The 15,570-nt window shown below is 39.0% G+C and overlaps 2 protein-coding genes across 2 annotated transcripts; one reads left to right on the forward strand and one right to left on the reverse strand.

The window, feature by feature from the left end:
* The first annotated feature begins 1,220 nt into the window (after nt 1-1,220).
* LOC105157683 (putative LRR receptor-like serine/threonine-protein kinase At1g63430) lies at nt 1,221-6,561 on the forward strand. Its single transcript, XM_011074127.3, has 13 exons — nt 1,221-2,062; nt 2,370-2,508; nt 2,674-2,745; nt 2,845-2,988; nt 3,094-3,243; nt 3,828-3,944; nt 4,032-4,096; nt 4,390-4,647; nt 4,790-4,995; nt 5,114-5,246; nt 5,357-5,514; nt 5,749-5,964; nt 6,101-6,561. The coding sequence occupies exons 1-13, from the start codon at nt 1,978-1,980 to the stop codon at nt 6,344-6,346; spliced, it is 1,989 nt and encodes a 662-aa protein (XP_011072429.1). The 5' UTR covers nt 1,221-1,977; the 3' UTR covers nt 6,347-6,561.
* Nucleotides 6,562-6,728: 167 nt separating this feature from the next.
* LOC105157699 (RNA-binding NOB1-like protein) lies at nt 6,729-10,348 on the reverse strand. Its single transcript, XM_011074146.3, has 5 exons — nt 9,915-10,348; nt 8,036-9,146; nt 7,706-7,874; nt 7,228-7,344; nt 6,729-7,102 (listed from the first exon to the last, which is right to left on the reverse strand). The coding sequence occupies exons 1-5, from the start codon at nt 10,261-10,263 to the stop codon at nt 6,956-6,958; spliced, it is 1,893 nt and encodes a 630-aa protein (XP_011072448.1). The 5' UTR covers nt 10,264-10,348; the 3' UTR covers nt 6,729-6,955.
* Nucleotides 10,349-15,570: the final 5,222 nt, after the last annotated feature.

Here is a 15,570-nt window from a genome sequence, read left to right on the forward strand (position 1 = left end):
GCGAAACTTTTTGAAACTATTGGAAAATATTTATATTTTTTTAATATTTAATTATAGATAAAAATATTATATTAGATTTATAAGAAAATAAAAAAGAAAATCTTGTAAGAAAAAAAATATTAAAAGGTAGTTAATTCATCTAAACTTTTTTTTGTATCAACTTATCATTTTCAACTTTGCAAAATTTATAAATTACCATAAAAAACAACTTTGCAGTCGATTTTTTTATGTCGAAAAAAAACATAACATATAGTATACATCTCGAAGGACCAACTTGCCGTTAAATAATATGATTAGTATTATCAAAATGACATATGAATTTCTAAAAATGTTGTAACATATCTACGATTTTTTTCATAAATATTAAATGAATACATATGATCTCTATCTAAAATATTTTATAATAATAAAATTGACCTATTTAATTCTTAGTTTCATCATCGATTTTATCTTAACGTGATATATTCATATAAAGATAATTCTTCAATATTTACAAATATTTACATTTCTTATTATACGTCTTTACTATTACATACTTTTATATTATTATTGTTGTACAGTAGAGATTATGATAGTCTAATATTTCTCCAACGTACATTTTTTAAATAATAATTTAAAAGTATTATCTTGTATGTTTTTTTATTTTCAAACTCGTAGTAATTAAAATTATATGTCTTGTATGAAAGTTTGAGTTAGGCCAAACTTCTGCCCAAAAATCTAAATACTAATTTCTTCATATGGTATTCTCCATCGTCCATTCCTTGTTAATGATTCTTGCATGGTCGAACCTATGCAGCCTTAAAATTTAACACAGCTCGAGCTTTTTCTGTTAAAAAGAACAAAACAGTTTATAATAATTTAAACAATAGGAGGATGTAACTGTCGTCATTAAATTATTTCTCATGTTGTTCTATTATTAACAAATTAAAGTATCCCTTCGATAAGATTAGAACAGAATTTCGACCCGAATCAACTATATTTTTGCTATAACAAAATAATAGCAAAAATGATATCAAAAAACAAGAAAAGGAGTGCTGATCAATAAAAAAAAAAAAAAAGAAAATAAAGAATGGAGTAAGAGGGGAAGAAGCCAAGAAGAAAATACAAAGCTAAAAATAAACTATCATATCATCATATCACGATACGTCTCTCCATCTTCTCAAATGCTGTTCTTCTTCACTACCCATAATTACAATCATTAGCTTAAGCAGCAGCTCTTAATCCCACGAAACCATTACTTCCTAGTTCCTATTTTCCTGCTTCAACTTTCACAGAAGCTAAACTTATATACACAACCGCCAGATTTTACTGCATTTTTCCTCCCCACAAAAAAAAAAAAGAGGAAGAACAAATAAAAACATTCCAGAGGTGTTCTACCTCACACTTTCTGAAGTGCAGCTGTTGTAAAGAATTTATTAAAATTCTGTGTTTCTTTGTTTCTCATTCTATCCATTTCTCTTTCTCTTCTTCTTCTTCTTCTTCTTCTTCTTCTTTTACTCTCACTTTCTTGTCTGTCTCTTTCTCTTGGTTTCTTTCTGGCACCAAACCTCTCTTTGAATCCAAGTCTTCCTCATTTATGGGCTCATTTTGAACTTAAACTCTTTTGTTTGCCGGTGGATTTGCTTTCATGAGTTGTTGCTGATTTTGGTTCCAGATTTGCTGTTGAACTTGCTTTCTTTGGGTTGTTTCATGCTGTTTATTCCTTGTGCAAAGAAAGAGAGAATCTTTGGTTTCCTCTTATGGATTCTTTTTTAAGTCTTTAAATTCTGTGTTTGATGCAGAGTTTTTAACACCTCTAATTTGAGTTGGCTTTTATTCTTTTCTGTTTCTTGATAAACTCACCTCTTTAGCTCTTCCGGGTCCTTTTTCTCTTTACTTCTTTTTTTATTTAATTGTTGGTTCCTTTGAGAATGTGGCTGTGGATGGCTTCTTCAAGCTGTTGAGTGAGTGTTTGTGTGGAGAATTTTTGAAGAAAAGATGAGATCTTTTACTTCATTTCTAGTTCTTCTGCTCAGCTTAGAACTCTTGCTCGCGGACTGCGCCTCATTTCCAAAGAACGAAGGTGAGTTTTACCCTTACGGGCTTAGTCTTAGTGGATTTCACAGATCTTGATTCTTGATTGGGTTAGGCTTTGAGAATTATGTTTCGCACCCTTTACAGTAATTGATCGGTAGTTACTCAATTGATTGCAATGTGGGATATTGTTTGATTTTATCACCAAGATCTTCCATTGTAGTTGTTCATAGAAATTGTGAAGTAAATGTAAGAATGTGGGTTAGCAGAATTGTAGTTTTGAGATCTTGGTGCAGTCTTTCTTGCAGAATAACTCTTATTTCTTTATGGTTTTTTTTCCCCTCTTTTTTCTCTAGTTGAAGCTCTAACTTCCTTCAAAAGAGCTATTATTGAGGACCCGATGCTGGTTTTGTCAAATTGGAATACGGTGGACTCAGATCCTTGTGGTTGGTCTGGCATCTCTTGTTCCGTGGCTGGAGATCATGTCATAAAGCTGTAAGATCTTCTCTCATTGTTAGTTTAATAGGAAAGCAAAATCACAAACAAATTTACATGATTTTGATATACAGCATTCTTGGTGAGAATTTGGAAGTGGTAGCAAATAGAAATATGCTTTTGCCTAATCTAACTTCCCATTTATGATGCTGCTGTGGCTTGCAGTAATATTTCCGGGGTAGCTTTGAAGGGTTTTATTGCACCAGAATTACACCAACTCTCAACTTTGCGAGAACTGTAAGCTTTTGCTTTAGGCAATGTACAATAATTTTAATTTTGTATCTAGTTTTCTTTGTGAAGTAATATAGGCTGATTGTGGATATGGTTGATGGGCAGAATTTTACATGGGAATTTGTTGATTGGTGCAATACCCAAGGAAATTGGCATGCTGAAAAACCTCACGGTATTGGATTTGGGCTCAAACCGGCTAACAGGAACGATTCCTCCCGAGATTGGAAACTTAAGCAGCATTGTGAAAATGTTAGTGAAAATTGGTGTTAATGTCATAGTACATTGGTAGACTTTTGCTTGTCCACTGCTTTCCTTTTTTTTCCCCTCACTAGTTGTTAGCTTCTGATTCTACAGAAATCTTCAATCCAATGGGTTGACTGGGAAGTTGCCTCCTGAACTTGGTAACTTGAAATACCTTCAGGAACTTCGTGTAGATAGGAATAGGCTTCTGGGAACTTTACCTGGTAGTAATGGCACAGATTATCCTTCCAGTGCACATGGAATGTAAGTATGTAACTCTGGAATTATCTTGAGTAGTTTCCTTGCTAAACCTGAAATTTTCTCTCTCAGTTAGCTGGTAGTCTTCTTGTTGTTCTTTATTTCGGGGTGGGGTGATAGTGATATCTTGGCCTCGTCAATCCAAAATTATTTTTTTTTTTTTTGGGAGTACTCTTGCTACAGCACATACGAAATTTGAAAAATAACAACATTATTGGTCTCTATATTTTTCTCATGGGATTTGTTCTCTTATTTAATAAACTAATTCCAAGTGTAGGTCTTGTTTGCCTTAATTATTTGCTGGAAATCTTATGTACCTAGGGTAGGGAGTCTATGCATATTTATCTTATTCGAAAAAAAGAATCTTCAAATTGTAACTCTGAGGAATTTGTAGTTGTTCAGGTTCTTAGAACTGTGTGAGCGATGAATTTACTAGGTCAATAGACTGATACCAAACCGATAACTACTGTTCAAATTGTGGGCTTCAATTCTATATGATTGCTCCACTGAGTTTTACTTTCAAGAATACTTGGCAACTGTCTATATAAGAACTTGTTCCTAAATGTTATTTCTTCATACAATGACATTAGGTATGCTTCAAATGGCAGCCCTACGGGTTTTTGTCGATCCTCCCAACTAAAAGTAGCCGACTTTTCATACAACTTTTTGGTTGGAAGCATACCCAAGTGCTTAGGGTATCTTCCTAGGTACGTTTCATATTTTGTTCTTGCTCTCTTCTTGATGATTTCTTCTTGCCTTTACCTTTTATTTGAAACAATTCATTTTGGGTATAGGTCAAGTTTTCAGGGTAATTGCCTTCAAGACAAAGATCCCAAGCAGCGTTCTGCTGCACAATGTGGTACGTTACCCTCTTATGCCCATGGTAATTTGTCACTGGAAGCTGGAACACATAAATAATATTGCAATTTTCATCATTTCATGAAAACAATGATCAAATGCCTATACAACTGCATGTTCTTGTTCCCATTGATGTTCCCTAATATTGCATCTTAAGTATTGAACTGGAATTGATCCTCTCAGAATTTACTGTACAAATCCTTCCAAGACTGAAGCGATTTTGAATATTTGTTGGAACCATTGTAAAAATAATTCAATTTTTGCTACTGGTAAATGATGATACTTTTATATCAGGTGGTGGTGCTCCACCCGCAAAAGCCCATTCAGAAGGTAACACGAAGCACATGCCAGCTACAGACGAATCCAAGCATGAAGCTAATTCATCAAAACCAGCATGGCTCTTGGCTCTTGAGATAGCCACTGGAACTATGGTGGGTGTGTTCTTTGTCATTGCCATTTTGACTGCCACCCAGAAGTGGAAGAAAAAACCTTCCATCATTATCCCGTGGAAGAAATCGTCAAGTGCAAAGGACCACATGACAGTTTACATAGGTTAGCTGGCTTATAAAATTCTTTTAGCCTTTGTATCCAGTAACAATTACAACCTAGTCTTCCATTGCACATGTGTATATATATATATCTATATTCGATTTCTATGTTCTATAGTGCTCAACTAAGTGAAAGGCTTCTGCAGACTCTGAAGTGCTGAAGGATGTAATGAGATACAGCAGACAAGAACTTGAGGTAGCATGTGAAGATTTCAGCAACATTATAGGATCCTCTCCCGATAGCCTTGTGTACAAAGGCACCATGAAAGGTGGCCCTGAAATTGCTGTGATATCTCTTTGCATCAAGGAAGAGCAATGGAGTGGCTACCTTGAGCTTTATTTTCAGAAAGAGGTATCTTTTTCTTTCTTCATAAAATTTGCTTACTCCTTTTTAAGGATTATATGATGGTATGCATGAAATTTTTACTGCATATGGACATTCCTTAGGCATTATGTTATTCATGGTTCAGGTGGCAGATTTGGCGAGATTAAATCATGAAAATGTGGGAAAATTGCTAGGCTATTGCAGAGAAAACAGTCCATTTACAAGGATGCTGGTGTTTGAATATGCATCAAATGGAACACTCTACGAACATCTTCATTGTATGTTAAATTTCTGTTACTTTTCTCCTTCCTATCTTTCTTTAGGAACTTCATGGTGTAGTTGTAAAGCTTCAACAATCTGAAAGCAGAAGCTTTCCGGTTAACTGCAGATGGGGAAGCATGCCAATTCTCTTGGACACGGCGCATGAAAATTATCGTTGGGATTGCCCGGGGATTGACGTATCTTCACACAGAACTTGATCCACCATTTACTATATCTGAACTGAACTCCAGTTCCATTTATCTGACTGATGATTTTTCTCCCAAGGTGAGATGAAATCACCTGTCAATCATTTGAAACCAGCTCAACCGACGTTTTTTATGGTCTATGCTTTTTGGTCTTTTCTTGAGTGTAGCGAGGGAGAAATGTTGGTTGGCTTTCCTTTTCCTCACCCTTTACGTCATGTGGTTGTTTATACCTATATATATTCACATACAGAAGCATGAATTTCCAGCCCTTGAAATTGACGAAGTTCTTAGATACTTTTGATTTCTTCTACAGCTGGTTGATTTCGAGTGCTGGAAGACAGTTCTTGCCCGATCAGAGAAGAGCTCAGGCACCATAAGCAACGAAGGTGCAGTCTGCATCCTTCCAAATTCTTTGGAAGGACGTCATCTTCACATCCAGGGTAACATCTATGCGTTTGGGGTTATTTTACTTGAAATTGTTAGCGGCAGACCCCCATACTGCAAAGATAAAGGGTGCTTGGTGGACTGGGTAAGGCGTTATGAATTTTTCGAACTTTTTCCTCCAAATTTAACTGACTCTTTCCAAATATCAGTTCTAACAGAAGGGCTATTTTGAAACTTATACTTGGAAATCCGACCACCTTAGTTTATCAACTTTGTTGCAGGCCAAGGAATTCTTGGATTTGCCCGAAGTTATGTCTTATGTGGTGGATCCTGAATTGAAACATTTCAGATACGAGGATCTGAAGGTGATATGTGAGGTGGTAAGTCTATGCATCTATCCTAATACCAGCACAAGGATGTCCATGCGGGACTTGTGCTCCATGTTGGAAAGTGGTATCGACACTTCCGTATCTGCCGAGATTAAGGCGTCTTCTCTGGCTTGGGCTGAGCTCGCACTTTCGTCGTAGTGACTCGGCTGACACTGTAAATCAGAGATATACAGTAGCAATACTTTTTTTTACCTTTTCCATCGATCTGCTTGATGCCTGAGCTCTTGTAAATGTCGCGTGGCATGAAAATGTAGAATTTCTTGTTGGCAAATGTCTCAATCTTTTTTTTTTTTTTGTGTAAGCATTGCCTGACAATTTGAGGTCATGAAATAGTGATGAAGGTCTTGCTTCAATGTTGTCTCATGTTTATGTTCCTAGTTTAGCTGCATCTCTTTGGAATAGTAATATCTGACTTGTTAAAAGCAATTTCTATACTTTCATCGCTGGTTGTATTGAACTCTACTCGGGTAAGAACTACATTGACTAGTCGTCCACTAATGAAGAGTAACATCGATCACACTTTATAAGCAAAATTTCCAAATCACATTGATTTAAAGTGTTCGTAATACACAAACCCTCTGCTATAATGGAAAACAAATAAGGTAAAAAGCCTCTGCCGAGCTACACTTGAGAAAAAAAGGGATCACTCAGGATTTAGCACTCTATGCTATAAGAATTAAGCAATACGAATTCCTGGACAGAAACTTAGCAGAAGGTGAATAAACTAATTTAGTAGAATGGCATTGTTTAATGTTTAGTACGCGCAAAATGATTGTCGTTAGGATTCCGTTTTCCACTGAAAACAGCCAGTGCTTTCCTGACTGGAGGCTGGTGAGGAGCTTTCTTATCGGTGTGATGGCGGAAAATGTTATCTGGAACAAAGAAGTCATCTTCCTGGAAAACAAATCATTCAGATCATTAGGTCATGGACAGGAAAATATGGATGGTTTCCAAACGAAAAACAAAAGAATATCTCGGTGATGCAGGAAAATGAGACGATGGGGGAAATTGAAATCAACCTGCTTATTTTTTTTCTTTATTTTCGGGTACAGATACTTCTGGGGAAGCTGATCTTCACGTAAAATAGGGTTCTTGGTAACTGCATCCCTACCCCCTTGAGGTAAAGGCAGTGAGAACTGCAAAGAGAATCATGCACCATATTTAAGTCAATTTCTGGAAAAAGCAGATACTTGTATGTCAACTTCCACAATCTCACAGCAGAGACATCGACAAAGCGGCATAGGCCACATATATACAAGTATTAGGATAAAGCAAGTTACTTAAGCTAATTCAACATATTGTTAATCTAAAGGAGGCATGTGCAGTACTGGATATACATCTTTCGTCCGTGGTGTTTTCTAAGTTTAGACTGGTGCAGTTCTTTTTATAGATAAAGAATGTCAAAATGGAAGGACAGGAATTACAACATCAGCAAATCAGTTACAGAACAAAGAACCAAAAATCTTCCCGTAGTTGCTTCTCTAAATGGATTAATACCTTTGTTCCACGCACGGATATGCGAGGTCGACGCCCAGCCAACACAACACCATTTTCATTAACTGTAACAGCAACCTTACGTAGTGTGCCCCCATTCCCACATTTGGGACAGAAAATTCTGCTGGTCTCTGTAGTCACCTTAGAGCAAGCATGGCATTTCAGCACCCACCTGCACAGAGAAATGCTACCAAGTAATGAAACTACTACCCTGAGCTATGAATCATTTATAGGCTAAGAGATGTGCAAGAACATTCAGAAGCAACTGAACTATACTGCTGAAAGGTTCAAGAACAGCAAAATGAAGATGCTGCTACAAAGTTTACACCATACCTGTGAAGCTCACGAATCTGCATTCCTCCAGGAGCCAGAAGTCGTAAACCCATCTGAAGAAGCACATTTTGCATGGCAAAGTCACTAGTCACACAAGCCACACTAGATTCAGACAAGGATCTAAGTGTCCAGCTCTGTTCACTACTCATTTCATCCATATGTGATGCATCTATATCTTCATCAGTTTGGCCCATGATTTCCGTGTTCCCCAGTTCATGATCAGTGAATTCAACTTTATTTGGAGCATCATAAGCAGAATCTGTCACCTTGACACCATTGGATTCGTTTTCCTCGATAGGAACATTTAGCTCATCAATATCCTGAGAAGGCATCATAGGTCCTCCTTCCAGTTTCATCTTATCCAGAACTGCAGAGATATCTTCATTCCTATTCTTCTCGTTACTGATCTCACCACCCTCAAGTTTACCATTTGTCCCGTCTTCAAAGTTTTCATCTAACACCAGCTCCGGACATTGATCATCATCCAGGTTTTCATTTTCCACATTAGCAATTGTGCCCTCTTGATCACCTAATTCAGATGATGCCTCATTCATTTCACGTCTAGCTTTCCTCCTGAGATATCTTCTATGAGTACTTCGACTCACCGCAGGTCGCCAATCACCAGCATTATCATCAAATGCGCCTTGCGATGCATCAATACCATCAGCCACCATCTTTTTTCCCTCAATTTTTACTTCTGTCTTCTTTGGCAAGTATTTCCTGGGCTTCCTAAAAGCAAAATCACCATCCTCCTGATTCTGAATTTGCGTGCCATCTCGACTTGAACCATTATCTACACTTTGCTCATCTGTTGAATTAATACCGAAGCTCAAATCTTTGATGGGTAAAATTCTCGATTTAGGATTTGGTCTACTGTCAACTGCTTGATCCAGTGCTTCCCACTCCTCAAGATTAGGGACATTAGAACCCCAACCAGGCAAGTCCTTTTCAGGAAGCCTTTTAACATTAACTGTGTGAATAGGAGGTGGGCTCTCTCTGATATGCTGAGTCCCATGGATCTGAGCCTCCAATGTATAAGTCAAAGCAATAAGCTTGAGATCCACATCTGAAAGTGTTTGCAAGTCACCAGTAGCTTTTGCAAAGCTGATCACTGTAAAACCACATACCCGAAACTCAAATAAGACCATTTCCTTAGCTCAAAATATGTTCTTGTTCAACAACTCTAATATTACTAGTTGTACTGGATGACTTGAAAGTTGCATAAGTATAACAATATGAAAACCTAGCAGAATAGCCTACTCTTCTTTTAGACAAGCTGAAAGCTTACTCGATCCAGAATTTTTCAGCTAAGTAAAATAGCACCATGAACAAACATCAACAAATAGCTATTGCAAGTGCAAGAACACTGATATCATACCTGCACACCACAGCCTCTCAATAAGACTTAATCACTCTAAGGAGATTGTAGTTGCAAGCCCTTCAATGCCTCTATTTAATAAAACATTTAGGGAAGTAACGAGACAAGGGTACTCGGACAAAATCTTTTCTTCATGAAAAAAGAAAAGTTGCCAAGGGAAAGCACACACATAGTTTATCCTGCGGTTAACTAAGAACCTCAATTAAAATTGGGGAGAAAATAAAGACGTCCCTTATGTCTATCATCTTTGATTCCATACGGATAATAAGAATGAAACTTCAATTGATGCACACATAGTACTAGCTCATATAGTATATGAATACCGTACAAAGTCATACATGACGACATGCAATTAACATGGTATAAACCGGAAACAAGACTAACGGACATATTCTCGTAAAGCAAAATACGAAATAAGGTACAATCTACATATAGCTAATACCCAGACACAGCTCACAACACGAGATTGCGATAATTAAATCGAGAAATCAAGAAACATACCTTTGTTGAGGGCATCAGGAGAGGGCTCCAGAGTATCAACAGTGAAGGGCAGGAAGTTGAGGGAGTGTCGGGAAGCAGGATCACGAATTTCGCTGATGACCTCCGCGATAGAGACGAAGCGGTCAGCGGAATGGGCGAGCCTTTCCCCGCCCTGGATTATGGCGTTGGCGTCGACCACCGCCACCGCAATGCCCTTTGACGAGTTGCAGCTCCCGACCAGTACCCCAACATATTGGGCGTTGTTTGCGACGGCGGCAGGGAGGTCCTGGTGGGGCGGCTTGTGTTCCCTTTGCTGTTTCAGTAAGCTGCTCCAACACGGCGGAGCAGGGGGCGGGGGTTGTACCTCCATGGCGGAAGGAAGGAAGGAAGAAAGGCGAGAGTACAAAACCCTACTAGAGGTAGAACGAGTTATGTGGGAGAAATCAAACGACCGAGTTTTATTTGGCAAAGCACTTTTCTGGACTGTGTTTGGTTTTATGTTTTCGTAATTCCCAAAACAAATAAAACACGTGTTGTTTTTGTGTTTTTACACTTTATTTGTGTATATTTTTTTTTAATTTTTTATATATAATATATATAAAAATAAATTTATATATATAATATAAAAAAGACATGATTTGACAATAAACAGTGATTTTTATCTTAAAAAAATACAACATTAAACATACAATATTTATATATATACACATTTATATATAAAAAGATATGATTTGACAATGAATATTGATTTTTTTCTCCCAAATTTCAAAATCGAACGTACACCACTTATTTTAAAATATTTTAAATTACCTCAAAACACAAATCCAAACATATCATCTATTTTCAACACACACTTATTTATCTCTATTTTTCTCTCTCAATCTCTAAAATATAAAACAAAGCACTCAAACCACAAATCCAAACACTATGCCTATTTCTCTTTCCCTTTTTTCCTCTTCTTCTTTTTGTGTCAAGGTTGAGAACATATTTAATTAAAGCGTAAATCACAACGAACTCCTTTTATATTTAGTATAATCATAAATATTTTTTATTATTTAAAAAATTATTGATACTTTTGATATTTAATAAAATTATGTATTTTTTAGATAAAATTTAAAATTATTAACTTTACCTTTATTATATTTTTTAAAAAACAAAAAATAAATGTAAAAAAAGAACAAAATGGATGGAAACTTTTGAAACATTGTAAAAAAACTGTCTACTTAGTCTATAAAAATTCTTCCAAAAATTAAAATATAAGTAATATTATAAATCGTAGTACACAAGGATATTTTGATCAATTTATTATAAAAATAGATATAAATCTAATAAAGCCTAACGAATTAAATTAATTATTGGACGACTGTTAAAATTAGGGATATTAGTAATTTCTCAAACAACAAAAATTTTTTATAATTAAATCTAATTTTATAGAGGCTCATTGTAATGTATCCTTAATTAAAATCTCAACAAAATAAAAGTACCTCTAATATTTTTATTTGGTTTCTCTTTTCGTTTAAATTATAAAACGCCTAGTACTTTTATAAAAATTATCCCTAAATGTTAGAAAAAGCCTCCCCAAGTATCAAGGGTTGCTCGTGCACTCGGCACCCTTGACGCATATTCAGCCATGCAACCGCTCAACCCGACTAACCAACAGCCTTCGCCAACAGAGCAAATATCTTTTCAGATCGGTCTACTCTAACGTGCAGTGAGTAATGACCCTGTTGTTGCTCATAATCCTGGTGTTAGGCTTCGAATTCTTGAACCGAAGACTTGTGATGGTGCTCGTGACGCGAAGGAGGTCGAGAACTTTCTTTTCGACATAGAGCAATACTTCCTTGCTGCAAATGTGGAAGACGAAGCGAGGAAGGTGTCGACTACTACAATATATCTGATGGGTGATGCTAAGCTATGGAGGCGCACCAAATATGCTGAAATCCAGGCCAACCAGGTGCGAATGGATAGCTGGGTCCTTCTTTGGGAAGCAATTCGAGAGCACTTCTTCCAGGAGAACGTCGAGTATAATGCTAGGCCGACATTGTGGAAGTTGGAGCATATAGGTTCCATGCAAGATTATGTGAAAACCTTCTTGGCGCTAATGCTGGATATCCGAGACATATTGGAGAAGGTTGAGCTCTTCACTTTCATGGAGGGCCTAAAACTGTGGGTACGTCTTGAGCTACAGCGTCAACCGGTGACTGATTTGGGGTCGGCAATGGCAGAGGTCGAATGCTTGACAGATTTTAACTCGGAGAACTAGAGGGATAGGCACACGACGTCTAGCCCCATACAAAATAAGCCGGGCAGAGCAAACTCGTTCAGAAGTACCTCCAACAGAGGTGGGGGAGATCGAAAGCCCCACGCTCAGAGTAGTTTGTAAGGCAGTTCGAGCAGGAACAAGCCCTAGAAAAATAAGCAGGAAGCGCCCCAAAAAGCAATGGATGCTTCCTATGCGACGGCCTGCATAGATATCGAGACTGCTCGAAGAAATAATTGTTGAATGCGCTGGCCACCTTTAACGACAAGGCGTCGCCTATAAAGCCTGTGGAGCCACAAACATCTGCGAGCGGAGGGAATGATTCGGAAGATGACGAGGACAACTTGGGTGCCTTCTCTCAATGGTGCAACACGTTGTCCTAGGTGGTGGCAAAGAAGACTGTGCCACCCCAAGCGGGGAAAACTCCCCCTACTCTAACTGGGAGCCATCCTGGAGAAGAAGCACAACCCAAAATCTAGGAAGAAAGGGTTGATGTTCATTGATGTGAAGATTCATGTCAAGCCCATCCATGCCATGATTGATATTGGAGCTACTCACAACTACCTTACAAGCGCTGAAGTAGAGAGACTTGGGATCATGCTGGAAAAGGGAGTTGGGCGAGTCAAAGTGATTAACTTGGCCGCACAACCTATTGCTGGTGTGGCCAAATCTGTGCTGATTAAGGTTGGTCCTTTTGAGGGCAAGACCAACCTTTCTATCGTAGTGATGGACGACTTCAAACTCATCATCGGGCTTGAATTTTTGTGAGACACACGTACTGCAGTTTTGCCGCATGTTGATTCACTGATGATGCTGGGGGCCAAACCCTGTATCATCCCTACACTGACTAGGCAGACTGGAGAGAAAAACCTATCAGCCATGCAGTTTGGAAGGGGCGCAAGCAAAATGAGTCATCCTACTTGTTCACTCTTCATTTTGAGGAGATTGAGGAGGCGTTAAGGCCCATCCCTAGCGTAGTAAAGAAGTTGCTGAAAGAGTTTGAGGACGTGATGCCTCGGAAGCTACTGCCAAAGAGGCCAGTGGATCACGAAATCAAGTTGGTGCCTGGCACAAAACCTCCCGCTAGGACACCGTATAGAATGTCGCAACTTGAGCTTGTGGAGCTTAGAAAGCAATTGAAGGACATGTTGGAGAGCGGCATCATTAAGCCTGCTAAGTTGCCGAATGGGGTGCTGGTCCTATTCCAAAAGAAGGCCGACGACTCCCTACATATGTGCTGTGACTATTGGGTGTTGAACAAAATCACTGTGAAGAACAAGTATCCCATACCATTGGGGGCGGACTGCTTCAACCGTCTAAGTCAGGCAAAATACTTTACGAAGATAGACTTGAGATCGGGTTACTGGCAGGTCTGAATCAAGGAGGGCGATGAGGCGAATACGATAGTGGTCACGAGGTATGGAACTTTCGAGTTTCTTGTCATGCCTTTCAGCCTGATGAATGCTCCCACAACCTTCAGTACTCTGATGAACCAGGTACTCCACGATTTTCTTGATGAATTTGTGGTGGTATACTTGGATTTACAATGGAACCTTGGCCAAGCAAGTAGAACATCTGCCACAGGTTCTAACGAGACTCCGCGAGCACAAGCTATATATGAAGGTGTCGAAATGCTCGTTTGCTCAGGAGACTATCAGTTTCTTGGGACACATTATGGAGACAGGACGTTTCGGAAGGGTCCCAAGAAAGTTCAGGCTATCGAGGAGTCATAGCCACCAAATTCATAACTTACATTTGTTTCTCGATTTGGCGAATTGTTATCGGTATTTTGTGAAGGGCTACTCCGAGATAGCACGACCTATGACGGACTTATTGAAAAGACGAAGACTTGTAATTGGACACCCCAATGCCAAGTCGCCTTCGACAACTTGAAGAGAGCAATGGTGACAGATATTATGTTAGCCTATAGATATATCGAAACCATTCATAGAGGAGACCGATGCTTGAGATTTCACGTTAGGAGGGGTCCTAATGCAAGATAGCCACCTAGTAGCCTTTGAGAGCAAGAAGCTTAAATATGTGGAGCGGCGCTATTCAGTGCACGATAAGGAATTGCTAGCTGTAGTTCATTGCCTTAGGCTATGGCAACATTATTTGTTGGGCTCTCCTTTCGTGGTGAAGGCAAACAACACTGCAATGGGCCATTTCATGATGCAGTCGAAGTTCACTAGTAGGCTGGCACGCTGGCAGGAATTGCTGTCGGAGTTTCATTTTGTGCTGGAATACTATGCCGATTCCAACAATCATGCGACAAACGCCTTGAGCCACAGAGCTGATTTAGCAACGTTGGGGTGGGTAGCAGCGCTTTCCTCTAGTGTAATGGCCACCTCCATAAGGATCGAGCGCCCTAGTTACTACCAAAAGATCTACCAGTGCAGGGCCTGGTCCACCTCGTCGAACAGGGTAAAGCTCGAAAATTTTGGCTTGAAGATGGACTACTAATGACCAAGGAGAACCGCTTATATATGTCAAAAGGCGGGAACCTAAGGATATGACTCATTTTGGAATGCCATGACACTTCTTGGGCGAGACATCCAGGAGAAGAGTACACCTATGCGTTGGTGCAGAGGGCCTACTATTGACCACATATGTGGGATGATGTAGAGACATATGTCCACACCTGCTTAATTTGCTAGTGGGATAAGGCATACTATCAAAAGAAGGCTGTTTTGCTGCAACCACTTCCCATCCCAAAGAGACTCTAGGAGAGCGTCTCCATGTATATTTCGGGATTTCCTAAGGTGGGAGACTTAGGCTCCATCATTGTCGTGGTAGACCGATTATCAAAATGTGCCACTTTTATCGCAGCACCAAAACACATTATGGCGGAAGGGACGACTCATCTTTTCTTCAAGAATATTGTCAAATATTGGGGCATGCAAAAGGACATCGTTAGTGATCGGGATTCCCATTTCACTAGCATTTTCTAGATCGAGTTATTCAAACTCCTTGAATCCAAACTTTCTATGAATTTTAGCTATCACCCACAATTTGACGGCCAGATTGAACGCTTCAATTCCATGTTGGAGGAATACCTTCGGCACTTTGTGCACGGTACTCTGAAGGATTAGGTGATGCTCCTGGATGTCGCTTAGTTGTGTTTCAATGTCAAAAAGAACTCTTCCACCATCAAGAGCGCTTTTAAAATTGTTATTGGTCAACAACTGCTCCTCCCTCACACCCTCGACTCCCCACAAGATGTGAGATTCCCTCTCTCTCGAAGTTTTTCTCAGGAATGGTAGCAAAACGTTGACATCGTCAGAAGTTGCCTGGAGAAAGCTCAGAAGTGGATGAAAAAGTATGTAGATAAAAACCACCATTTCATCGAGTTCAATGCTGAAGACCTAGTGATGGTGAAGGTCCCAGACCCGAGATTATCGAAGTCATCAAGGGAGA

Source organism: Sesamum indicum, linkage group LG1 (genome assembly GCF_026168435.1).
Source record: "Sesamum indicum cultivar Baizhima isolate 11 linkage group LG1, ASM2616843v1, whole genome shotgun sequence".
In the NCBI taxonomy this organism is placed as follows: Eukaryota; Viridiplantae; Streptophyta; class Magnoliopsida; order Lamiales; family Pedaliaceae; genus Sesamum; species Sesamum indicum.

Bases quoted from the DNA above. Each gene is read 5' to 3' on its own strand.
- LOC105157683 (XM_011074127.3), top strand. From the start codon at position 1,978: ATGAGATCTTTTACTTCATTTCTAGTTCTTCTGCTCAGCTTAGAACTC. The intron at 2,063-2,369 runs GTGAGTTTTACC...TTTTTTCTCTAG, and splicing joins CTCATTTCCAAAGAACGAAG to TTGAAGCTCTAACTTCCTTC. The intron at 4,648-4,789 runs GTTAGCTGGCTT...AGGCTTCTGCAG, and splicing joins CCACATGACAGTTTACATAG to ACTCTGAAGTGCTGAAGGAT.
- LOC105157699 (XM_011074146.3), bottom strand. From the start codon at position 10,263: ATGGAGGTACAACCCCCGCCCCCTGCTCCGCCGTGTTGGAGCAGCTTA. The intron at 7,345-7,705 runs GTATTAATCCAT...TTCTCTTTGCAG, and splicing joins TATCCGTGCGTGGAACAAAG to TTCTCACTGCCTTTACCTCA. The intron at 7,103-7,227 runs GTTGATTTCAAT...TTTGTTTTCCAG, and splicing joins TAAAGAAAAAAAATAAGCAG to GAAGATGACTTCTTTGTTCC.